Consider the following 27,796-nt stretch of genomic DNA (forward strand, 5'->3'; position numbering starts at 1 on the left):
GATCTAAGTCCTGAAACAGCAGCCAGGAAAGAAGAGAGAGGGACTGAAAGATCACAGTGTCACCATTTCTGATTCAATTTGCTCATGTTAACTCTAAACTAAAAGCCTACATACCCAGTTCCAGTTGGAGATGCCATCATCCATAAAGCCATTATGACTGTTAGTCGTTGTTGTCCACCTCACTGGCAAGTTCTCAGGCCTCCTGAACTGTGGTCAAACATTCAAAGAGCTGTTCTACACTAAAAGGGAGAATACTGGAAGAGATGGAAGAGCTGCAATGCTTTCAAACAACTGCAAAGCACACACCTGAAACTGGCTATAAAAACCATCTAGAGACATAAGAGATCACGTGGTAATCCCAAATGAAGGCCTGTAACCTGTGACAACAGCCAAGGGGAAGCTGTACAGCGGCAACTGTATTTATGCTCCATTAAATATTTATCAGCTGTTAGCTGCTCATATCTTGTCTTACAGTGCTGTTCCAAGACATTTTCACATAAAATATCAGAACCAAATAAGATCTTAAAATCCCAGCAAAAAGAGCTAGGAGAGACTTGGAAAAGTCATCTTGTCTGGTCTGGAAAGCAAACTGTATCTATCTCTCATTCCAGATTGCCAGGTGACCAAGAGTTGTGCATCAATGGCCAGAAATCACAAAGCAGAAAATCTTGAATAAAAATACTACCTCAAAGACAGTGGTCCATGAAGAGTATCTTCAACTTTATTCTAAAATGTTAATTGTGCTTGTGGGTTTTTGCAAAATTTGTTTTTACTGCATGTATGCTGTAGTGTACTTGCTTTACAAAAGCTAAAAATTTTAAAATAATGAATTAATGCATTTTCAATTCTAATACAGAACTTAAAGTTGGCTCATCAGAGCAATTTCAGCCTGCTGCCCTCAGACTGCATGTACAAAGGCACATGCAGCTTGAGCACTGAGGAATGAACTTTTTACAACTACCCACCCATCAAGAGCTCAGACTCTGCTTTCTCTAACGTAACCAATGTGCGAGATGTGCCTCTATGTACAGTGCTTAGGTAACACCCAGGAGCCAGGGAGGGTAAAGATGCTTGCAGGTAAAGATGTCTTGTACTCTAGTACCTAGTCCTAGTTTACCTAGGATATTAAAGATCTTGTTTACAAAACAGCTACACTTAAAGCAAGAGCACAGCAGCCTATGTTTCCGTGACTTTTCATAAGTAGTCCAGTCAGAATTAGAAAAACATACTTTAATGATAAAATGACAAATGCAGAAAACAGGAAATGCTGAAGAAAGAACTCTCAAGGGAACCATCAAAATTTCTCTTCTTTCATGAGATTTCAAGTGATTGGTGAACTGCCGTAAGAATTACTATTAACACTTTTTCCTTTCAGAAGAGTAGCAGCACATATTACACAATATTCCTGTAACACAGGGCAGGACATGGATATAATCCGATGCCTGTTAAATCACACTTGTAGATTCACCTGAAGAAAGAAGATCCTTTTCCTCCCTGGTCACACAAAAGAGTACATAGAAGCATATTTATAACAATGTAAGAAACCAAGCTTCCAATCCCTGTTTTCCCTAAAGACACCTGAATTTATATTTTCTACCTCTTAGTGCCAAAGAACTTAGTTATTGGGTATTCTTCCAGATGAAAGAGGTCTATTTAAAATATTTCAATACTTTTAAGAGTAAGTACTGAAGTCTAATCATACCATGCCTCCCACAAGTGCCCTAACAAGCTGTGTTGACTGTCATGGCCTCATGAATATTTAGAGATACTAATGAAGAGGAACAGGTTAAACTGACAATATGCATGTCTGGTCTGTGACCAATTACAAGAACAAACTATTCTCAGTGTATGTGGAAAACACAGTCTCCCATTCTAAAATCTTCTAACAGGGTAAGAAACATTCTCCTGTATCACCAGCTTGAGTTACCCTTCTCCCATATTCCAGAGTCCTTCCCAAAGAATACCAGTAGTTTTGCTGAAACCAGAATAATAAAATATGCACAGACCACGAGTCAGAGGGCTTTTCTACATACAAGTTGGATATCCTTTGGAAAACACAGCACTTCCCTTGAGGAACACAAATTCTGAGAGAAGTCACGTCAGCAGAATTGCATTTCCAGCACAGCACTGGATAAAGACTTTTCCATGGCCTTAAAAGACAGTCACCTCTGCTGCTTCCAGCTGCCATCCCAGGGGGCAGATGAGACTGGAGGCTACATATGTTTTCAGAGAAAACAATTTTTAGTCATGCTTTACACCACCAAAGACTGCACTTTAGCTAAATTTGGTTCAGCATTACCACATTCTAAGCAACTACTGGCAGCTACTATTTCACATCCTATTTGCTAAGTAATCTTCCCAGTAGCCTAAGGAAAATCAAAACATACTGGAGAACAGTAGAACTGTCCCTTTTATCCATGGCTTGCTGGTGAACACAGTATAAATCAGACATTAAATCACTAAAATTATCATCAAAGCTTACTTTTAAGTTATTTCTCTTGCAGTGACACCAATTGACAAAGATCCTACAGAAAATAACTCACAACACAGCAGATTTTTATCTCTACCAGACTTATTTGCCAAAATGTGGCAGTGGGGTAGGAACAGGGAAAGCGCCAGCTCTTCAGCAAAGCTGCAAAAGACCACCAAGGGACTAGAAATGAACATGTCATCAACCCTGTAATATTTCGTGATCCATTTCTTAACCTGAGCAGTTCACAATAGTTAACAGCGTTGTACAGAGCGATAGTTCAGCAGGAAAAGACACAGGAAGCATGTTGAGACAGTTACACAAAGCCTTAACATCTCCTATACCAAGGGCCTTCCACCTTCCATCATTTGCAGCCCCTCCCTGTAGCACTGTACACAAGTCTGCACCCTTTCCCTTGTGCTGCTGCAATGTTTCTATCCATGTCCTTCTGTCCTTGTCTCCTGTTCTCCTTGTTCTCCCAGCTCTGCACCTGCAAAGCCCAAGCCTGCTGTGTCAGGGTTTCCACAGGAAGTGGTGGACACTGATGCAAGAATCATCCTTTCCCCACCTCACACTTCCTACTCTCATTTCCTAACTTTTACACAAAAGAAAAAACAAAATCTGGCAAATAAAATGGTGGAAAGTGGTCACTGAAATAGCATGCAGGCATTTCCTAGTGACATCCATGCTTAACAATCAATTAACATGCAACTCTTGCCTCTGGTCAGAGCACGCTTCAACCAGCTCTAATGGCATCACAAGCAGGAAAAACAAGCAGGGATTTTGAGCTGGTCTTGATGAAAACTATTAGGGCAAAGTATTATGGCAAACCACCTGTGGCACTACAGGGGATGCCCAGGGGAGAAGAATCACCTAGGGAGATCCCTGTAATGATTTTCTTCGTTGTTGGCCATCAGAGAGCATTTTCCCTTGAGATTCTTCTTTTACTGTAATCAGAGTAACTGTTACTATTAAAGCTATCAATTGCCACCAGCTATGGACTGTCTTATTATCCTTTGTGCTTGAAACACACTACTTCATATTGCAAGAAAGTACAAAAAATTGCATTCATTCTTCTGCAGGAGGGCAACAGCAGGTTTATCAGTCACATCCTTTATGAATGTTTGTGTTACTGCAATGACCTCAACTTAAAGACCACAAGGACACAAAAACCAGAAAACTATTTTCTGTACAATTTCGTTCTGCAGCAATGTATTTGTATTAACCAAAACATTCTTAAAAGATACACCATTTTCTACAAAAGTTCACCATGATAATTAAGCACTGGCTAAATACAATATAAAAAAAATATCAGTTGTCTCAAAGATTATAAAAACTCCAAAAGCAAAAGTTACATTTTTAAGAACTCAAATGGCCACATAGATATTATCCTTTTGGCTCAGCTGAAAAAGGAGAAACTAAACTCACTGTACAAATCTGGTTTTTCAGGCTTGCAGGTACATGTGATCCAGTGTCCGAAACAGATCATCAGCAATTAAACAATATCCTATACTTTAAAATATATTAGCAACACGTAACACATTGGTGTTATCCTTAACATCTGAAGTATCCTTTAGCAGAATTTATGGCTTATATAGTCCTCGACTCCAGGCTGTTCTCATTCCTTCTTTTTGGTGAAGTCATACGGTTTCCACCACTGTGCAAACTGTAACACCTTCTTCCTCTGTTCCTCAAAGTTCTGTCTGATTCCTTTTCTCCAGAGCTGTGGTTCCAAGTCCAGCATGCCACCAATAATTTCCTTTGCAAGTAAAAGTAAGATAGATAATGATAAATGGAGAATTACCATATTACTTAACACTATCTCATCACAGAATAAAGAAATACATATTTTCAAGTTATGAGATTGTCCATTTTCTTCAAGTGCTAATTAAAACTTGAAATTCTGAAAAATACACCAATTTAAACACAGAACTGCAGTTGTTAGATGGTTGCCTCAGCAAAATTCTTGTAAGCACAGCACATCAATGTACTGTTAAATATCCTAACAGTGCAAGACGGTTAATCCATTTTGTGATTAAGGTAAAGTTCAGAGAAAGAAAGCTGCCCACTTTGCTGTTCCTGGTGTTATATTTCTCCTAGTCACTCTTCATGTTTTTGAAACACTGATTCTTTCAGAAAATGTTTGCTGTGACATAATAAAGAAAGGAAGAATTTATTACAGATCTCCCTGTATACTATACATTGTGTTATATTTCTCCTAGTCACTCTTCATGTTTTTGAAACACTGATTCTTTCAGAAAATGTTTGCTGTGACATAATAAAGAAAGGAAGAATTTATTACAGATCTCCCTGTATACTATACATTGTACACTATACATATCACGAGGAGCAATTCAGCCACACGAGGATTTTAGTAGGAGTCATCTGTGAGTCTGTATGTGTATGCACACTAGTTTATACAACCAGGCATCAGTGCACCTATTTGTCAATACTATGGCCATGAAAATTCTTAAGTAGATGCAAGTATCTTCCATCTATAAGATTACATACCTATAATGTCAGATATTTACAGTTCCAATCAAATGAAAAGAAACACAAATTTAGAATCACAATCTCAGTATCAGCTAGTGAAAAAATCAACTACTCCTTGATTCAACAAGCCAAGTTAAAATGACTCATCAAGAAAAGACAGATAATAAACTGAGATAGAGTACATCAAAGTAACTGTTCTGGAAGCATCTGTTTTAATTACTTAATTTTCCAAAGCAGAGTATAATTGGTAAAATAATCTTTTACATAACAATACCTTTCCAAAGTAATGAGGGAAATTGTGTTGATCTTCAATCACATGAGCAAATCCTCCTTGAAGGCCAAAGTCCACAGAAAAGTATGGCAATCCTTTAGGAACCTACATATGCAAAACCATACTTTCAGATGTTAACAAACTGTTGGCAATCAGTCAACCTCCCCACAAAAGAATGAATTTGAACATAGTTTTGCCATGTTCAAAACAATACCATATTTTATTTTAAACCACCTCTCAACATGTAGGACAAAACTGCAACAGAGAAACAGTAAAGCAAACAGGTAAGAGAAAAGAACAACATACAGCAACTGGACAAAAAGACACTGGAGAGAGGATGACTGGGTGGCAGAACCTCCAGAGGCCACAGCTGGAATAGCAGGTAAGAAATGGGGACACCAGGCAGCAGTGTGCACACTGAGCAAATGCCTCTCTGACTCCACATCCCTGAATTACATGGGTTTAGCAGAAATTTTAAGACAACCACTAGCAAATTTATTAAAGGTAAGATGTTGACTGGTACTAGGAAATACTTACCCAGCGAAAACACTGACACTCGGGGGAAGGGGAAACACCTCGCTTAGACAGCAGATTACCAGAAACCCCCTCGATGTGAATGGAAGGATATTATCCTTAACTTGACAAATCACACAACTTATTAATTTTTTCAGCCTGCAGGGGGGATGCTGGATATCCTGCCACAACAAAGACCCTTCAGTCTGACAGAAGTGGATCCATTTATTGGTACAGTACTGAAAGTAATTTCTGCTATTTCACTGCAACAAGTTATTTTTCACTCTTTTAATTGTTGAGGATGCTTCTGTACCAATAAGATTTACAAAGCCTCCAATTCATAAGCATTTCCTCTGCTGTCCAAATAACTATACAACTTTCTGGAGGTGTGTTCCATATATTGCTTGAAATAGTGACTCTAAAAATAATTAAGATTTAATACAGAGGAGCAATGTAGCACAGAAAGAAACATTTAACATTTTAAATGGACTTTTAAAAAATCGTTAAATAAGGAAAAATGGGTTGGCAGGTGACACCTTAAGGAAAAGGTCAGCTTTGTCTTATTTCTCATAATTTCTGCACACAATCCACCCACTAGGTGATGTCTCAGCCACGTCTGACCTTCATTCTAAGGCACCACCATCTCCCAATACAATTCTCCAAGTTCCCAAACCTCAGCTCAGTCTCTAAGCTACACTCTACGATCTTCCTGAAGCCTACAGACATTTCTTTTACCCTACAATAATGCTAAAATCACACAAATGTGTAACAATTTATGCTCAGATACACTGTATTAATTTAAAGAACTGTCCTGACTTAATCTGAAAACTGGCCTACCTTCAAATAAACACATAATGGCTACAAAAATGTATGGCCAGGAAGACTCTAGAAGAAATTGCATGTCCTAATGCCTTACAACATGACAAGAAAATGATACGTCACTTATTTGTGATAGATGTTGGCTTTCCTGTTCTGAAACAACTAGTAGAAGATACTCCAAATAAGCCCATTTTGTTTTATGTTTATATCCACCTTAAGTTTAAAGTCTTCCCTAAACCCTTGCTGCAAATTATTTGAATACCTTACTTTTCTGTATTTAATCTCCTTCTTTGTCGTATCAGGCTTCATGTCTCATCATTAAAACTCATCTCTTTCTCATAAACTAGGGGGTTTTTTTTAGTACAAAGGTGCTATGTCTACTAAAAGCCACTTTCAGAAATTAAGTATTATTACTATGCAGTAGTAAACTACTTGAGGTAGAGTCTATATAACACATATCTTCCACCTCAATATTAAAAAGACAGAACAGTCTTTGAACCTAACAGATCCAGCATTATTTCTTTAAGATTTGTTTATATAAAGATGTTTCATCTCAGTATCCAGGAGACAGAGAGGGTACTGTTCCCTTGTTTTATAAAGAAAAGATTCATAATGCTATTTATATTTTCACTTCATAAACTTAGCAACACAAATGGCTGTTCTAGGTTAATGAAAAAGACACATCATATTTGTTCCAGGAAAGTAATTTGCAAATCTTTGATCTACCTTAATTCTTAAAGTTAATCAAGCAGATTATGCCATTACATGTCCTCAAAGTGTCAGCTTTGTTCTCAACTAATGCTGGCAGCTTAGTCCACCAATTGTTGAAATAAATGGGAATCTTTTGCCTAATGTCAGTTAGGACAGACTGGTAATTCTCCTCATACCTATGCCATCTTCTGATGCACTAATCTAATTGTGTTCCCTTTCTTCTCTCTTTGAAACAATTAATAATGAAAAAAGTTAGAAGAATTTGATGACAAATTCAGGATTCAAAACACTTCATTACTTACAGATTTCCGAATATCTTTTGAAGAAAGGTCAATTAACTTCTTGTTCATGGACCACTCTTCATCAGACTCCATTATCGCTTTCTGCAAAATGATTTTATATAAATGTGAAAATAGTCCTTCATACAGCAAATAAAGAACTAACTGTAGTGAAGTACACTGTACTGCAAGTAACAATTACTTCTTAACAAACTTTATTTTTGGTAACTTATCTCATTTCCACAAGCTACTTTATAAAGACATCATATAGTATCTTCAGACCCACCCAATTCAGTTCCTCTGTTTCTTTTTTTATTTTAAGTTTTGCTTGACACAAGTTTCAAATAAAAGGTCATATTCTCTTTTTTCTCACCCCATACAAAACCTCTTATGAGTTTATTACACTATACTAGCCTTCTTTTTCTTTTAAACACTAAGAGAAGAATCCAGCTTAGAAGGATGATTGCCCTTAAAAACCCAAAGCTGACTCTGTATTCCCCATAGTATGGAATTGGATACAGTGTAGGGTAGGTACCATTTAAATTTCATTTGCTGTGCATTTTAATGGTAGATACTTCTGAAATAAATTACATTGCTTTAAATCTTGTTCCTTCTCTTTCCTTGAGTATTCAAAGAAAACACAGCATCTGAAGCACAGCAGTCAGATCTAACAGGTGGAGGGTTTCAAATGCGGTAAAAGTTACTGTATTGTTCACCATACTGCTGCTCCACTTCATCAAAGCCCAATCACATTATTTCCAGAAAACATAAACAGTATTTCTAAAATCAAATAAAATAATTTACTTATAAAAGGCAAATCATGAGTCAGTTGCTGAAAGCTGAAAGGACTCTGTTCCAGGCAAAAGCCTCAACGAACCTTTTCTTACAGGGTCAGGGGAAAGAGACCAGAAAAGCTATAGAAGAAGTACCTATCATGCTGTAGAATGTTCATCAGAGGCCTAATATACATGTAAAATTTGGGCTTACTGAAATAAAATGGGGATGAAACAATATCTACATTGGTATTTCTTAAAACAGTTAACATTATTTTCTACTTTAATGCTTTCCAAGGCACAAGTATTTTGTTTTAAGTTTATACCACAGGACTTAAGTGAGAAGTATTGCAATCCTTAAAACACTACAATTCTCTTACCTTCTTCCAGAACTCGTCAGTGCAGGCAGATTTGTGACAAAAGCTCAGTGAAAAACCATTCTCCCACTGACTACTTGAAAAACTGAATTACCTCACAGAGCTTACTTTAAGATCAAGGGCTATTAGCAAAGAATGGATCCAGAAAAAAGATCAAAGAATATATCTTTTCAAAAACAGCACTTGAATATCTAAAATATTTTCCAGAAATAGATGAATTATGATACATATATTCAAATTACCTCAGAAAAAAACATTTTCATGTACCTTAAAGTAGATTGGAGCCATATCTCCTACTTCTTTTGGAAGAGGAATGCATTCATATACCATATGATACCGCTTCTTCATACTCATGTTTGTTTCTAGGAACACACAGTCCAAGTCTTGAGCTTCAAACATTTTCACCAATGCATTTCGGAACATCTGTTTAAAGAAAAAAAAGTGTTATTGAAACTAACTTTTCAAATGTTTCAGATACAATGCATTATTTCACTAGGATATTATATTTGTAATAAGCTAACAACAAAATGGAAAACAATCATACTAGGAAAAATCTGTATAATTTACTAATTTAATATTAACTGTATTTCCTATGATAAAAACAGGAAGTCTAGAAAACTATTGTGAGAAACACAATGTAATTAACACTACAAACTTAGTTTTAATAAATAACACATATTTTTAGAGCTGAAATTGAAACTTTGTTGAACTTCTTAGCTGCAGTGCTCCATAACACAACATGGCTTTAACAGTAGGTCCCAAGCTTGCAATTTCTAAGAAGGTAATGAAATGACCTGACTACAGTTACAATTTACTGACTATAGCTACAATTACCCTTTTACTACTCCTTCCAATTATACAGTTGAACAAAAAAAAATTTCAAGAAAGGAAATTATTTCCACTAGGCATACTTGATCTTTAAGTAAAATATTAACATTGCCTCAAAAAATAAAGCCACCATCTTTATTGTATGGAAGCGAACGAAATGTAATAATCAATACATGTGGCCTCAAACTACATTTACCAGTTCCCTGTCAGAGGGATTAGGTGCTGCACCTGTTCAAAGTGTATTTCAGTTAACAATTCTGACAGCTCCACTGTCAGGGTCCTGCACACACCCAAGAGGTCCTGCAGCCTCTTCTAGCTGCTGGAGCTCTGGCTGCCCATGCAGGTGGGCAGCTCTGATGTGCTGCAGTTGTGGACTGGATCAGATCCAGCAGAAAGAGCTGGCATAATGAAGAGTGGTGGGAAGTGTGGACCTGGCCCCCTGTCACTCAGGAGCTGCAATTAAGTCCAGGCTGTCACTTTTGGTCCTTGCCTGAGCTGTTTCAGGGAGGCCTGTGCCCAGCCAGGTACCTGGCAGTTCTTGGCCCTGACTTCATCTCAAACCTAAGTCATAACTGCAAACTTGCCTGGCCACCCCTGGGCCATGGATGACCCTGTCTATTATCATGGGAACTCTCCTGGCCTGGTACCACGGGACTGTGCCTTGTCAGTGAGATGACCTCCCCCACCTGCCCTGCCCATCACCTTGCACCCCTGCCTTGCTTTCCTGCAGAGCTGCTGGCTCTTGACAGTTGGCGTTTGCATCTAAGATAGGCAAGAGCATCATTCTATAGCTTAAAATGTTCAGATGCTGAACTAAATTATCAAGCACAAGGGATGATTTCTGAGAGTCATTCAAACTCATTTTCAAGTGCACAAAAGATCTAACTTTCTGATAGGGTGAATTTTTCTGAAAGTTTCTCAAGATCTTGAAAACTGTCTTTTAAAAATGAAGATTTTTGTATTACACATGCTTCTATACCATTTCCACAGTGTAAGCCAAGAAACCACTGAAACTGTAGGAGCCTCACAGAGCAAGGTACCATAGCCCTATGGCTCACATAATTTACAGGTAGTCCTTTTTGCACTGGTATTTTTTCCAATTAACAATGCTCAGAAGTACAAACAGCACCATTGAAAGGCTAATCCCATCTAATGGTTTAAGATTCCTTATCTTAATGTAAATGGAGAGTTGATTAATCAAACATAAACAAATACACAGAATCAACATCAGCAAGTACTGAAATAAAATAGAAGGAAAACAAATCACTACCAGGTTTTCAATGCAATAGGACTAGAAATTGAGCTCTCCATCCTTTCGCCATCTTGCACAGAATGAATCAAACTAAAAGTCTAAGAAATGTGGCCAAATATATATCTAAACTAGGCATTTAAGCTCTTCAAAGCAGGCCCTTGTGCTCTGAATTTTTCCTCACTAATGAGCTGCTCCATGCTGTGACTGGAAAATGCTACCATCATTCCCTAGAACAACTGATGAATTACAGCCAGGAGACACTACCCAGTGTTCCATGACTGACACAGGACTTCACAGCACAGAGTGACAAGCTACTCTGAATCAACAGCTTTTTGTCTTCTCCTTGTCACTCCAGCCACCAGCCCTCTACTTCTGAAACACACTGAAGCAAGCAATGTGGTGAGATACCAAAGGCTGAGAAAGACTATTACTTAGAGCTGCTACCCTGCAGTATCAACTGAAATGCAAATCCACCAAAAAGCCTAAAATACCAGCAGATGTTAGCTAACATTTCCCTAGCTACATTTTCTTGTTTTTAAATACATTGCACTTTTCCTCCAAATTCTGAGCAGGCCAAAGCATCAAGAATAATTAGGACTGGAAAGGAGAAAACCATCCATAAGGGCAAATAAGAAGGCTTGGCTTATGCTTGGATGCACACAACATTAATACATCCAACAGTTCAGTCAACACAGAATGTGTAAAGATTTATATCCTTTCATATTGAAAATATTCCATGCATATTGACTTTGGCAAGTGAGCACATCAGTCTAAACTACACAATATGTTAAATTCAAGTGCTTGAAGGCATACAGTATAAAGAAATCCTTTTTGCTTTACTCCAATATATCCTAAAAAAGAACCCCAGCAAAAATAGTTAGCTAAAACATGTACTTCATACAACATCTTGTGAATACTTAAAGTGTCACAATTTATTTCCCTTCAACTGTAAAAAAAATATGCCTCTGGCATCAGAAAGTTAGTTTAGTCACTGACTGTCTGCTTTACTCTTGCTAAAGCTTTTCAGATTCCTTCTACTGTAATACATAGAAGTTGGGGGAAAAAAATTCATGTATCCATCACTTTCCAAAATACTTTGCTGCAAAGAAATATCTAAGCTGTCTATGAATATATTCACAGGATCAAAGGATAATGGTTTTAGCAACTAGTGGCCTTTTCTAGCAAGTAAAAGACTAGTGTTGAATACTGGGACTGCATTTGCTTATCTTTTCCTTATCCTATTTTCTTTCTCATACAATTTAGAAAAATTGTAATTGTTTACTTAAGAGATTTGGAAAAACAGAAGATCAAGGATAAACATATTTATCACTTTTCTGCACCCTCTTCTGTTCCTCCTGATCCTACTTGTTGCACTTATTTGCTTCATATCCAACTTTCCTAGGCATTTCTGTCATATACAAGATAACTCCTTTCCCTTCCTGGTTGAAGGGGAGCATAATTTACCAGGAAACACTGTATAAAAACAACTTTAACCATGAGAATCAATATGGGGAGCAAATTTGAAATGTCAGAGAATCCATCCCTAGACTTGAGGGAAGACCAACATTATTTAAATTATTTCAAACTTATAAATTATGCTGGTTTTAAATCTCAGCAACTACAACAATGAAATCTTTCTCTAGTCTGATATAGTCTCCAATATTTCAATATAAGAGGCTTCAAATTGTTTTCCCCTTGTAATAATCCTGATGGCAGGGGGTGAGGATTGACAAACACAGTCAATCTCTTAGGCAGAAGCTTTTTACATGACTCCCTTGATTTTCCATCTCCAAAGAAAACAGAACTCAAAATCTTCAAAATGTCTTCATAAGACAGTTGGAAAGCACAATCCATCATGCTTGGCACTTGATTTTAATAATTATTTTCAAAAAAGGTAGAAAATTGGATTCGAACAGGGATCTCATTGATTTTAAGAGTAAGACAGTTCTCTTTTAATTGATAATCCACCCAAAACATAGATTAAAATACTGAAGATATGTAAACAACATATTTGTATTTAATTTTAAGTGACCTGCCTGCTCTGATGATTCTTTTCTTTTCCTTGGCACTCCCAAGAAAATCCTGTTAAGCCAGTTATTCTATTTTCTGTAAGGGATCAGCTGTACCTACTTCATTTCCAATGGACATTCCTCTAACACGGTTTCAAAGACCTCCAAGGATGCATGTTCTGCAGCATTCCAGGAAAATTTTCCTAGTCTTAATAAATTGAAAATTTTCTTCAGTATTTACCCTGCCTCTCTTTCCTGTTAATATTTGACCACTAATTTCCATTCACAATGCGAGAACGTTCTGCCCCTTAGTGGAATCAGAATAGAGCTGCCAGACTGCAAATCATGAAAATACGTACTCACGACAAGGATATTATTATCCACAACAAAATTATTTTACAAAGCTCTTAGAATAGGAGACAGTTTCTCAGCAGACCTGGATTTCTTCCCAGATGTCTTCATCCAAAAGAGTGGCTGCAGTATGGTGCTGTAGAGGGGCTATCAGGCAGTGACCTTCAGTAAGGGACTGGCTGCTTGGTAGAGACAAGTACACCTAGGAAAAGCAAACAAAAACTCAAGTGCCCAGTTTTCCAGCATTAAAAACCTTCCCATTGCTGAGGCTAAGAAATTAATCATTTGCTAATTTCAAACCAACAGAAGCAATTAGCTACTAATTACAGCACGGTATTAGCAACATTAGTGCTTTTTAAAAGGGCCCATTATCCACCAGTAGCTCAAACGAACCAGTAGTATCCAGAAAGCAGTTCCACCACCAAGGCAGTAATATCAGCTTCATAAACCAACTGGTATCATAGCTGCTATGAAATCACACTGTTTAGTCCATTCCAGTATTTTTAATATAGATACATAGCTGTGTGCATTTTTAATAAAATATTTTTTATACATATATATACATGTAAATTGCGTATTCTGTGTCATGGTTTAACCTGGCAGGCAGCTGGACATCACACAACAACAACAACAACAACATACAAAACAAGTGATGCACAATGCAATTGCTCACCACCCACCAACTGTTGCCCAGCCCCTTCCCAAGCACTGGCCCCTGGCCAACTTTCCCCTGAGTTTATCCACTGAGCATGATGGCATATGGTCTGGAATATCCCTTTGGTCAGTGAGGGTCAGCTGTCCTGGCCATGTCCTCTCTCAACTTCTCATGCCCCTCCCGCCTTCTCACTGGCAGGGTAGTATGAGAAGCAGAAGAGTCCCTGAGCGCTACTTAGCAATGACTAAAAACATCAGTGTCTTATTAGCATTACACTCATCCTAAATCCAAAACACAGCACTGTATCAGCTACTGGGAAGAAAACTAACCCAGCCAAAACCAGGACACTCTGTATATTTATCTATCTATTAGATATATAAACACAGATTATACACACATATATACACACAGATATACACCTGTATTGATTTTTATATATATATAATCTCTAAAAAAAAGGAATGTGATGTACCTTAATACATATCTATGCACCTAATTCCTTCACCTATAGATTCAGATCAAATAAAAACATCAATAATAAATGAAAACTGTAGAGAAAAAATGACAAAGAAGGCTGTATTGAAGTATTTCAGATATTATAAAAATCCAAACATTTATGCAACTTTTAAAAGCATTAACAGAAGCAGAAAGGTTTCCAAACCAAACTTTTGTCTATTTCGAAGGATTTTAAGCTTAAAAGTTGAATCCTCCACCTAATTTTCTTTGATATCAGATACAGTTCTTCACTAGTTCAAATTTCCTCCAGTGAAGTGTGATTTAGTATTCCACAAATCCACCTACAGTCTAATCTCTGCACTGAGATCTTTCATTATTACTCCTGTCTTCTGCGAATGTGAAGTCCTGACATCAAAGATTAGCTTTAAAATTCATGACAGATTTATATCTTTTTCTTCCTCACCCTTGACAAATTGGTGGAATCAACTGAAAGGGCAAGCAAAGTAAGATACAGAACAATAAATCCTTCCATAGAAGCAATTTCGTTCCTAATTTTAAGCACTCTAACATCATTTCTTCTTTATTTCTACATTTGTGTTAAATTGCCATTTTCTTACCTTGGTGCCAATTGCAATAATAAGATGTTTAGAAAGTTCACTGCTATCAAAGCAGTAGGGGCACTTTTCCATGCGTGCAGCAAGTTGCTGGTGCTCACGGATTGCTTTTCTTCTTTGTACTTCTTCCTCTTCCCCACTGCGCGCTCTCTTGGCTGCTTTGGAAACAAACATGTCATCCAGAGTGTAGTACTCTCTGTCAGTTTTTTCCATGAGCTGAAAAGATATACAGAAAAATTGCACGTATTTATAAAGTACCAAGAAAAATTACTTAGCTCTTTGTAGTACCCTTCATTGAGAAAAGCATAAAGTATACATAAGCAATAGCATTTCTTCCTTTCATATGGCATCTGCTGCAGATGGAATCATCAGGTGCCTCTCCTGAGAGCAGTCATATACAATCTTAGCACAGATATTAAAATATAGATATGTGACAGCAGTGAGAAGAGTAAATTACTATATTCCATTTCAAATTAAGGGCTAGGTATTTCAATATTATCTTGATATAACTTCAGCTATTTTTAAATAGATGCACAATTTTATATATCATTTGTATCATATATTTTATCCTCTCCCTTCTCCTCCTCCTCTCTTATTACAACTACTATTAAATCATCTTTTGTGAAATACCTAGACCATGACTCTGCACTTCATATTCACGTTCTGTGAAAATACGCAACTGTTATTCTTACCAAGTGAATAGGACTAAGCCATTTTGGGAAGAGAACAGTCTTTGCTTTCAGTCCTAAGTCTTTCTCAGTGCACCTGTTGCACTCCACAACAGATCTTAATATATTTTAGGATACTGACTAGGGTAGCCTTAGCAAAGGACTACTGCTAACTGAAGGCATTTGGAAGGCATGCTATCATAACTGAAGCACAGTCTCCAAATTAAAGAAATTCTTCCAAATATCCCAGGCATAGTTTGTGTAGATACTCTGATATTAAAAAAAAAAAAAGAAAAAGAAGGAAGATTTTTTTTTTTGTAGAGTACGTAAGTAACTTTCCCCAAAAAAGACAACAGCTCTCGCTTTTACCAAATACTGCAGTTCTCTAACACAGATCAATACCTTATTTTAAATATGCTCAGTACTTTCCTTATCAAACAACTGAGGAGGAGCCTCCTTAATATTCCTTTATTTAGCTATAATACACTTAACTGTTTATGTACATTTCCTACTGGAAGGCGCTGCAGACTAAAATCAACAGTTCAAGAGTCCAACTCCATTCTTTTTCTGTCTTACTGTAACGCTGTAATTCTATATTTAACAGAAAAAGGAGATTCCTGAGATTCAGAAAAAATATTTAGTGGTTTGGGTGTCTAAAATCAAGTCTCTGTTCTTCTGTCATAAGCATTAAAAAGGTAAAGTTAGACCTGCAGCCAAAGCACTGCTTAAAGAATAGCAGTATTTTGTTATAACTAAACATAAAGTCTGGGTTTTTTTAAAATAAAAATTCTGCCACGAGAATGGAAATACACAGGAAACATGACAGCTGGCAGACTAGAAAGGAAAGGAAGAGTGGAAATCACCAACTTTGGTTATCAGGAGTATCACACATAGCACAGAATACCATTACTACTTTGCTCTGCTTGCTCTTAGAAGTAGTCATGGAAATTCCTGGTTTGTTACACACAACCTCTTTTACGTAATAATACTTTCCAAAATACTCCACAGAGTCCCTTGTGATAGAATAAATATTCATATTACTAAACAGCCTGGAAGATGCCTCTCTTCAACAGGGATAAAATGGTATACAACATGACATCTGGGACCCAAAGCAAAATTCTTACATACAAAGTAGCCAACTTTTATAAAGTAGGTGCTGTCTAAAACCCAGATTTTGTTTCTTCTGGTACAGTCATGACCAACAGATCATAGAACCATTGAATGGTTTAGGTTGAAAGAGACTTTAAAGATCACCTTCCACCAAGCCAAGCTGCTCAGGGCCCCATCCAGCCTGGTCTTGGACACTCCAAGGATGGGGCATCCACAACTTCTCTGAGTAATCTGTTCCAGTGCCTGATTTCCCGCAAAGCAAGGAATTTCTTCCAAATAACTAAACTAAATCCACCCTCTTTCTGTTTGGGCCCATTACCCCTTGTTGTATCTGCCTGTGTGAAAAGTTGCTCTCCCTCTCTTTTCTAATCCCCCTTTAGGTACTGGAAGGTGCTATAAGGTCTCCCTGGAGCCTTCTCTTCTCCAGGCTCAACAACCACAACTCTGTCAGCCTGTCTTCATAGGGGAGGTGCTCCATCCCTCTTTTAAAACATTTACACTTCTATTTGTACAATAAGGTGCCCAGTGAGTTCTGCCAGTTGCATTATTCAGCTACAACTAAATCTCTCAAAAGAAGTTAAAGGGGAATTGAAAGAACAAAAAGAAATCATTCTCTAAAATGCCAGAAGGAAAGCAAGTAATCATTTAAATACCAATTTCTTTCATACATATATTCTTTCATACAAAAGACAGAGCTGGTACACATCCAAAGAAGGAGCTATGCTGATGTATTAGAGTTGCTGGAAAGCTGCTGTTCTGCATCATAGATGCGGCATCACACCTGCTAAACACAAAAGCCAATGCATTTTGGAAGTTGTGTATTTAGTTCCCTTGCCATGATTGATACTGTTTGGTATTGTCCTTGCTGCTCAAGTGCTGCACAGAGATCAGAAAAAAATAGGAAGTCATTTTGATTTATCAGTTTAAAGTTGGGATGTCCTACAAAACATCATTGAATTACGTAAAGCTAATAAAGGAAATTCAGGTATCTATAAAGGCAATGCACCTGAAGTCCTTGTTTCTACCAGATACTGACCAAAGGCCAGAGCTGTGCTAATACTCATAAGACAGATCACTTCTACAGTCCCCAGTCTTCTTTTTCCTACTTCACTTTTCTTTATTCTGGGCTTATCTGCCACATTCTTCCTTCATATACACCCTCTTTTTTCCAGCTTTCCCTTTTCTTTTGACAAGCACTGTTTGACCAGAGGACAGAAAGGCAGCTTTAGGACTCGTAGCACCAGGCAAAATGACATGGCCTCCCACATCTCACAGCATAACTGTGCAACTGTGTCATTTCTACGTCCATCTGATTTTCCACAACCAGGATGCAGCTTTGGTTTAACCAACAGAGAAGAATCACAACTGTGCTTGCCCTGGCCAAGAGAGGCCTGTAATACACAAACATTTAAAGAGCAGTAAGGGAAGGCATCCAAACTTCTCTCAGGAGCCCTCTGGGCTCTCATGTGGATAGCTCAAATACAGTGCAAATGTGGCTGAAACCCAAGAAAATGAGTGAGATCTCTAACCATTCAGCACAGGAGTTTAGAAAGAAATCAGCATCTGACTATGCATAAATTAGAATTATTTGAGAGAGGGAAAAATTACAGTGTTGTATTTTCTGATTAAATTCTTATCATGATAATTACCATGAATAATATGAATATATTACATGAAAAATTTCATTATATAACATTCTGTTTACAAAGTAATTGATGCCCTTTTTAATTTGTTATGTCAGTGAAGCCATCAGGCACCTTGGCATGGGGCTACTTCCTGAAGTAACTCTTGCAAATCTGTGCAAGGTCACTCCAGGGTCAGCCACATTTTTCTGCCAACCTATGTTCAGACCACTGGAACCATATCTCATAGCTTAATTTTAAACCAGTTCTGGTTTTCTTATTCCACAGTAAAACCCTTGGAGTCTTATACACTCCTGGCTTCCTACACACTCCATCTCAAGTGTGCTGCACGTTGTGCCTCCTATTGCTCCCTCTGCTGCTATTACTTGCTTTTTGGGTGGCCCTTTGGAATAAAAAGCCCCACTAGAGAATTTAGTATCTTTGTGATACTGAAAGGAAACCTTAAGAGACAGAACTCCTAATGACAAGAGATTATATTTAATACCTCAAGTACACTTTTTTCCCCTCCTCAAATTTCCTTCAAAGTTTGAGGATGAAATGGGAAATTCTATTAAACACAATTAGCAGAGGAAAAAAAAGACACCTGCATGGTTCCAGTGTGGGTTATTTTCAGCTTCTTTATACTGTTTCTTTTCTGCTTATTTTCTTGTTCCATTTTGTATGCAACTATTGAACTTCTGCTTTTCCTGTTTCCTTGCTAACACAATCATAGCCAGAGTTACTTCCATGTAAGCTAATAAAAGTGCATCTGCTTGAAAAATTTCTGGAAAAAAAAGTCTATAGATTGTATAAAATGTATCAGTTTGGGTTTAAATTGTCATGGCAACACTGACGTCTTCAACTTTAAATGACAGAGTTAATATTTGTGGAATGTTGTATCATAATATATTTTAGGAAGCTGCAAAGAAGAATAATCTATTATTTTAGAATACAAACCTGAGTGACACAGGAATACATCTCATCACATTTAAATTTATTCAGCATTTAGCACCTATTCTGAACAACAAAATCACCTCCTAAAAGTCTTTCTGATCACAAATAGTATTTGCTTAAGCCAAACAAAGGCAGAATTTTATCATGTAAACCTTATTACAATTCCAGTCTCCCTATGAACACAGACATTTGAATTTGTAGGTTTAATTCATCATATAATTTAGCAAATAGGCATTTTCAAAACCTATCATCACACTGAATTAAAGAATATGTTAAACACATAGTATCAAAGGATTTTAAGATATCAATGCACAGGGCACTTTTAAGGCCTCTGTCACTAACAGGAAAAGATCACCCATCATGTCGGTGAGCAAGGTAGCTCAGGATTACCTTTGAGCAGCAGAAGTCAAGCAAAAAGCTGATGACAGAGGACTGCTCAATGGCTAGGGACCAGCCTCCTTTTTGTTTCTGCTATTTGAAATGAAAACTGTAGATTTTGCTAGAATTAGTTATTAGGACAGATAAAACTTTATATACAAGTCACGGACATGAAATGTAAACCAAACAGAATACCTTCAGCCACAGCATTCTGCTGTTAAAAATGTGATTAGCATTTCACTTTACAGTTATCCCTGGCCATAATTTTAATGTCTAGGAAAAACTGTCCTGCATAAGTCTTCATTTCCAATATATCTTGTCATTTTAACCTAATTCTGGAAGAATGCTAAATGCTTATGCAGTCATTTAGTATGGGCTGCATCTACAGAGTTCTTACTGTTCCCAGGTTTTCTTCCCTCATCCAGCTGTTACTGTTGTTGATTTGTTTCCACATGCAGAAACAGCCTTAACTTTGTGTCCACACAATATACACAAAAGGATGTTTAGTGCATTGCACTGAAATGTAGCAGAACAAGGTGCTGGAAATTATTTCTCTTGGGTTTTCACATTAGTTTTTTACAGCAAACCATGCAGAGGATCTTTAAGTAAATGTAAAAAGCGACAGGGCACCAGAGCTTTGCTGGCTTTATCATGTCTATTAAATATTGTGCTAAAATTGCTTCACCATGTGAAGAAAGAGAAGGAAAAGGTTTGTTACATAATAGTAGCAGCAGCAACAACATTTTGTATTTTTCATGTTAGCTTCTAAGGTTTTTCTAGACTATTTATTTTGGTTTATGATGATGGAATTGCAAAAATGTGAACAGGTAGATTTGCACAGCAAGTAAAAATGATAAGGCTGAAAGCAATTTTCCATTTTACAGACTTTTACAGAAGCAAGGAAAGGCAACACGCAAATTTCCTTTTTGCAAACCTATAATACCAGCATACTTCTTGGCTAAATCCATAAAGGAAGGTCAGCATTACTAATAAAGCATTTTATTTTTCACTGCTGAAATTCCCATTAGGAATTACTGCACATATTTTAAAATAAAATTAGTTTAGGGCCAAAATTAAAATGTCCTGATGAACAACAGAAATTAATTGTTCTCATTTTCTTTAAGTAAAACATAAAAAGGGAAAAAAACCGCCTTAGTAGAATTAATATATATAAATACAAGGTAATTGCTCTTGAGGTAATGTTCTAGGAATCAGTCTCTAAACACCCACAAGTGTCTATTGACATAAGTGAAAGGATTACATAAGTCTTAACACCATGAATTTGGGAAAATTGAACCACTTAAAACAGTCAAGGGCTGAAGAAACTACAGACAGGGCACTTAAAGCTATCAGTGGTGAAAACCTAAGACTTCACACATATTTTGTACTCTAAAACTGTCAGGAAAAAAAACAGTTTTCAAATGTTTTATTTAGGTACTTTTTTGTACCCTAAAGTCATGCTTCTACAACAGTGAGAACCAAAACCACTTTGAAAGGTGAAGAAAGTAAAAAGTAGAAATAGTGATTTAAATGGGTGGTTTTTTCCTTGAGACATAACAGTGAAACATGAACAAATCAAACTCTAGGCCTGCTTTTTTTCCATATATCAAAAAGATTAGTGTTGGGTTTTTAGAAAGCTTTTTTCAGCACTGTAAATTAAAGATTTGGGCGTTTTTCACAATATGCATACATTTGACATAATAGCATGCATGGGATGGCTGTGGGAAAGGCAGCATTCCAAACTGCTGTGCTGAGGTAAGTGACATCCACATCAGCCACCTCCAAACAGAGGCCAAAGGGCAACAGGAGGTAAAAGCCTCAAGTACAGCAGGGTTTTCTTAGAACCATGACTAGAAAAATAAGAATGGACAAGAGGGCAATAAAAAGTCAGAATCTAAATTTAAAACAAAGACTAAACAGGTAAACAAATAGCAAGAAGATGGCAAATTCTCTCCATCTCATCTCATCTCACTGAATTGTTGAGAAAAGGACAGGTGGGACGAGTACAGCTTGAATACTACAGATGTTTAGTCTGTTGATCTGAGTGGAAGTCTGGCATGAGATAACATACAGACCTTCCCGTGCCAATGGGATTAGACAGAGGTTTCATGAAGAGAGATTTTGGGTCTACATACTGCTATTTCTTCCAAGTCCCATTTAAGAAAATAAATCCCTTCATGAATATATACCCTTCTACTTCAACATCCCCATCTTTCTCTACAAAACTGCAATTATGTTATTATCTTCAATAACAACTAGCTTGTATTTCATTTGAAATATCATTAAAGCACTAAATATCAGGAAAGTAACACTGATCTAGAGCAGAGCATTCAGTTGTGTAAAAGCCAGAAAACATGCTGTTTTCTCATTCTGTTCCCATTTTTGAGAGCAGCTATTTCCTCCATCCTCAACAGCCGTGCGGCTCGAAGTTTCTTTTGGGCATAGTCTGGGAAAGTGATAAAAGCCCTGGGAAAATCCATGAAGGAAACAATAGTGCCCTAGGCAATTCCCAGTGATTAGATGAACAAAATTATTGAACAGAATTTAATGGACAGGATCTCCCTTCTCCCATCCAAGGTAGGATTATCATTTGTAGACCTGCAGCAGTTTCCTCCCACCACTCTTCTGCAATACAACAGATTAATTTTTGTGGATAATTCTTCCATTTCTCAAATGAAGGCAGAAGGAGAAAGTAATTTGTATGTGTCAAATTTGTGTACTATGTTATCAAACTAAAACTGGCAAAAGAGGTTTGTTTTCTAGACTTCCTGCTAGAATAAAACACTTGCTGAATCCACTGAGGAAAGATGAAAGAATTTTGAAGACTATCTTTCTGAGCCCCAGATCATAATGCAGATACTCCATGTAGTATAGGTTTATAAAGTACATAAATAATCATCTAGAATACCTGAGATCATGCCCAAATTTTTCAGACTGCTGCCAACACTTCAGTGGTAATACTGATCTTGTGCTGTGGATAAGAATACATTCTACAGACATGGAAAGACACGGAAACCTCAGGAAGGCCTAGGACCAGTTTCTTAATTTAAGATTAAGAAACAATCACCATCTGGGGAAGACCATCACATTTTGTAGTGACGGGATCTGGGAATCACCTGTACAGAAACTACCAAAAGCATTTTAGACCTTAACGGAGAAGAAGAATTGGCATCTGAGGTACTTCTTTCTATGAAAACCAAACAAAAGTACCTTCAAAACCTAAATGTGCCATTGCATGGCACTGAAGGACTACAGTACCATGAATTAAAATTTGGACATTGCAACAGTAATGTCTTTGACAAAATATCTACTTTGAGCACATGCTCCAATAGACTTAGCCAGCAAATAAATAATATGGCTCCATCTTAGAAGGTTAGTCAAGAGCTAAGTATCGATTCAAGAAGCCTGCTCTAATAAAATAATGTGATGTAGTACATCTTTGACCAGTAACATAAAAGAAACACGTTACATAGCATCTGATCCAAAGCTCACTGAAATCAGTAGGAATTCAGAGCCTTCCAAAACTAAAATAAAGTATTTGCATAGGCTAGGAAATACAATACATTCTTGCAACACTATTAATAAATTCTAACCTTTAAAAAATAAACAAAAACAAAAACTAAACAAGGGGGGGAAAAAGGAAAAAAGGCTTTAGAATGAAACATACTAAACCCAGTTGCTTTCTCACCCAGTGTGATCATTTTATGTTGCAAAATCAGTCTCCAGCAATGGCTAAAATGCATGGGGGAAAGCTCATAGAACTGACTCTTCTGCTACACATATGCAGCTCTCAGCATTTACTGTGGAAATCCTGAGCCAAAACCTATCTAGATCTCCCTATTTAATATTTAACAGCGAAAATGTATTTCACTAAGTTGCTGTATCTTTTTTTGCTCCCACTCACAATTAAGGCCTCCACAGCATTTCATGATCTACAACACAAGTTCTACAATTTCCTTCTTCACTGAAAAAAAATCCCAAACCACTCCTTCATGTTAAACTTTGTTCTGTGGCCACTTCCCATATGAGAAACAAAAATAGTTGTATTCTATTCAACTTTTATGCTAATTGTTCTAGTTTAGCAGCTGCTTTCCCCTACCCATCCACTCACCCCCCCAAGCTGAAGAACTTTTGTTTACTTAGGTTTTCTTCAAATGGCCAACACTCTGTGCCTCTGATTACAGGGTATGCTTTACCAGTTTGGGTAGTATTCAAGATATGGGTGCAACCATGTGCTCACTACATGCTTTAAAATGTTCCTAAATTCTCCCTTTTCATAACCTCCAAAATTCTGCTTCTCCTTTTAATCACACCAGCCTGAGATGATGCTTGCAGACTCACAATGACTCTCAAATCAAGCATCGACAGCCTCTTGTATATGTACAGTCACAGCTTCACGATTACCAACATTTGCATTCATCAACCCTGTCTTTCATCTGAATTTATTGCCTCAATACCTATAATGGGATCTCTTCTTTTTTATTTGAGAGTTCTATAGCCCTGTGTCTGAACTAGACATTTGAATTCCTTTTATACCCATAATGCCTTTCAGACAGCATTTAAAATAGGACAGGTAACTCACATCACTAAAATACTTACATCTCTCCAGGAGCTCTCTAAAGCGAATCTTAAGAACCAGCTCAGATGTTCCACAATGTTAGAAAAATCCCTGCTTTGTACTTTGAAATTCTACAATATACAATTTACAGTGACCCCTATTTTTGACAGTCCTGCATAATTATATAACCATAAACAATTCTCATCTTCCTGCAGGCCTTCCCTTTACTCAGGCCTCACATCCTCCCTGATATTTCTAATAACTACATGCTTAATTAAAAAGTCATACACACAACACCTTACCTTTGATGCCATACGCATGAACAGTGAGTTTTGATCCTCTGCTGTTCTCATCTTCTCATTTTTGACCAAATCCTTCAGGTTCATACTATCATCATCCTGAAAATACCTTACTCTCTCTTTATCTACATGAGTAGGGACCTGGAAGCAAACACATTAAAAATAAATATTAACCTAATGAGAAAGATCAGTTATAAAATTCAGACCCTAACAATTTCAACAAGTTTAAAGAATCACGAATCAAGCTAAGCAGATCAGAAACAACTGGGCTAACAGCTCCATTTTGTCTAAGGAGAATAACATCTTTCCTTTTCTTCAATTGCATCAGTACGCCTAGATGAAAACACAGCCTCTTTCCAAAGTCACTCTATCCTTTATATCCTTAAGGTATCAGAGCAACAACTCGGGAAAGATATACAGTGCTTCACTGAAACAGATAATAAGCTCATAAAAATGAAATATTTTAAGAAGCAATTTTCATTATTCACAACTCTAAAGCTTTTGTAAAGTCACAGACAGTACTGAAACACAGTAATCACAGACAGTAATGAAAACTTGTGTGAATATGGTACCTCTGCTGAGAAATGTTGCCATCTTAGACAGAGTGCACAAGAGAACAGAGATGCTCCTTAGGGCAGGACTAAACAAAATTCTGAAGGAGCATAGGGAGTGGTCATTAACATAAACTAGGATAGCATTTTTCAAAATGGAAACAGGAGGATGACAACAACATCCTCACCCTCCTGTGCCTTTCACTTCTCCATAGCAGTGTTGCAAACTGATCTGTCCTACTAATCAAGAACATGCTTGCTAGAAATATGAGGTAGTATCCTCATATACCTCCTCTTATCTCAAAAAGATCAAAGTGCTACTATACTTACTGTTGGAAGCAATTATCCTAAGAATAAAACACTGCTCCAGCTTCCAGGCTACTCATTGTTCCCCAAAGCATTTTGTTACAAAGATTAGGTCATAATTATTATCAGCAGAAGCCATATTTTTTATTAGAATAAAAGTGAAATTTACCCTGATACGTGAGTATCTCAGTAAAACCTTTCTTAATTCAGAAATATTCAGCTCTGGTAATCTTCATTATTTACATAACTTTCTGTAATATAAACTACTTGGCTAAGAGACTGTGATAACTTTTCCCTGAATGTGCATTTAAATAAGCCCTAAAGTGATCCCTTGGGAAATACAACCTGAAAATAAACTTAATATATTGCTTAATAAATATGTACTCTAATACTTAATTACAATCATCTTCTGAAGGGAACTTTTTAACTACCTATTGACATTCTGATAAGATACTCATTAATTATGGCATCATAAAAGTAAAACTACGAAATAATTTAAGAATTGCAGTTTAATACTCAGATTTGTAAAACTTACCATCTGCTGCTTTCTTCGTCCTCCTTTTGGCTCCAGTGGCTCTGCTGGTCCTGTCACAGGCCATGCCCTTCCACTTCCATCTGTTCTGACAAGGACCACTTGTTCATCTTCTTGATGCCTTGAAGCCTGTGTCAGGTTTTAAGACGTATTTAAAACAGATGGTACAGACAAGCCAAAAGAAATACCTAATCCACATTAAATAAATGTTTAAAATCCTAAAGATTAAGTAACAGATTCTTTACATTTTGCGTGTTCATTATAATTCAAAGTAGACAGTATCAACTTAGCGAGATATTCTATTCACACTCAAACAGAAAAAAGTATTCAGTTAGTTAAATGCAGAGGTTTTTTTCCAAAAGAACCAAATTCGTATTCTTGGTTTTTTCTCATAAAGCTTTATCTCCAAAAGACACACAATGCTTCTGGAAGACTTAAAGAGATAATACTGAACTAATATACGCCAGCATCATTATAAGGCAGTATTCCTGAAAACCATCTGAAAAGCTACAGCACATTACCACTTCTTTTGTCAACTAGGGGTGTGGAGAATGACTACCCTCATCTCAGTCCCCCAAAAAGCTGGAAGGTCCTTCAAAGGGCCCCCACTTCACAGGGGTGTTCTCAAACTTAAATAAAGATATATTTTATATATATTGTATATATATTTTATATATATACACACACAGAGGGCAGGAAAAAAGGCAGAAATTACCAAAAAGTAAGTACTTAACTTTCTAAAATATTAAGAGAAATTTAAAAAAATAATTTAAAAGCCTGAGCACTTCCTGATTATACTCCACAGATATTTAGGTGTATCAGTTGATTAAATTAGAGCACATAATGGGGTCACCACTTAATCAGATGATATTAGGACAGCCTTTGTCAAATCTTATAAACAACTTCATTAATCTTAATTTGAAGCTATTTTCTACCAAACTGATTTCCACCTGCCATCCTTGCCTAAGGAAAGCTTGTCCCAGAAACCCAAATAAAGTCTGTAAAATCTGTAGGTACTGAAGTATACTTCAACAGCTTAATTACATTTTTTCCAAGAAAAATCATATGAAGGTAGAAGTTATGGACCAAAAAGCTGCCTAGGTAAGTCAGACCTCTCTCTTCTGTAACACCAAAGGCCAATCTCATTTTGCAAAGCAAACCAAGATGTTCAGCACCACTTTGGCTCCAATAACAATAATGATATTTTCTGAGAATACAACACAACTTACTTCTGGCATCAGCCAGGTAGATGCCTCACCTGTTACTTTTTCACAACATAAGGGCTTTTCTCCCTGTTGGGAGGGGGAGAGAAGGTGATTCATCCCAATGGGAGAAAAAGGCTGTGTGTATTCACCCCACATGTGTCACATCATTAAAAGGTCACACCTGGCTGAGACACAAACAGCCAGACTGGGGGGACCATGTTTTCAGGTCATCACTATGCAATAAAACCTTATTCACAGCAGATATGGAAAGCAAAGATGAAGTTAACACCAATAAGAATGTATCACACGAAACTTCTTAAATGCCATAGTTCCTTTAAAACTTGGGTAACTTTACAAATTTGGGAGGCTGAACACATAACCATAGATATCACAGGGAAAACTCAAAACCCCAAAGCATTGCTAATTAGTCTGAAATGAAACAGACTTCTGTAGAGGAAGAAAACCAACCTTGTTTATTACTGTATCCTGCAGCCGTAGGAGAGGAGAGAAGATCCAACAGGCAGGAATTGTGCAGCAAGATTGATTTATTTAATGATTTTACAAACTCTTTTATAGACTTTTTTCTTCATAGTCTAATTGGACAAAGGATCAGCCACCCCCTGGGTGGATTGGCTAAAATCCTAAAATATCCATTGTCAAAATATTTTTCTACTGTACCATAAACAAAAGCTCTGCAAGGTCGCAGGTGTTCATAGCTTATAGAACTTCTGCTAATCTCTTCG

General features: G+C 37.0%; 1 protein-coding gene across 3 annotated transcripts in view; it reads right to left on the reverse strand.

The window, feature by feature from the left end:
* Positions 1 to 699: 699 nt before the first annotated feature.
* The window catches only part of CWF19L2 (CWF19 like cell cycle control factor 2), a 70,979-nt gene continuing 43,882 nt past the window's right edge, over positions 700 to 27,796 (reverse strand). For all 3 annotated transcript variants that reach the window (XM_048294705.1, XM_048294706.1, XM_048294707.1), the window contains 8 exons: positions 25,852 to 25,977; positions 24,463 to 24,600; positions 14,874 to 15,086; positions 13,231 to 13,347; positions 8,973 to 9,128; positions 7,580 to 7,660; positions 5,238 to 5,339; positions 700 to 4,229 (listed from right to left, as the gene is read on the reverse strand). In XM_048294705.1, the coding sequence (XP_048150662.1) occupies positions 4,089 to 4,229; positions 5,238 to 5,339; positions 7,580 to 7,660; positions 8,973 to 9,128; positions 13,231 to 13,347; positions 14,874 to 15,086; positions 24,463 to 24,600; positions 25,852 to 25,977 (1,074 nt within the window). In that variant the 3' untranslated portion in view covers positions 700 to 4,088. The remainder of the gene's footprint in view (positions 4,230 to 5,237; positions 5,340 to 7,579; positions 7,661 to 8,972; positions 9,129 to 13,230; positions 13,348 to 14,873; positions 15,087 to 24,462; positions 24,601 to 25,851; positions 25,978 to 27,796) is intronic.

Source organism: Corvus hawaiiensis, chromosome 2, assembly GCF_020740725.1.
Source record: "Corvus hawaiiensis isolate bCorHaw1 chromosome 2, bCorHaw1.pri.cur, whole genome shotgun sequence".
Classification (NCBI taxonomy): Eukaryota; Metazoa; Chordata; class Aves; order Passeriformes; family Corvidae; genus Corvus; species Corvus hawaiiensis.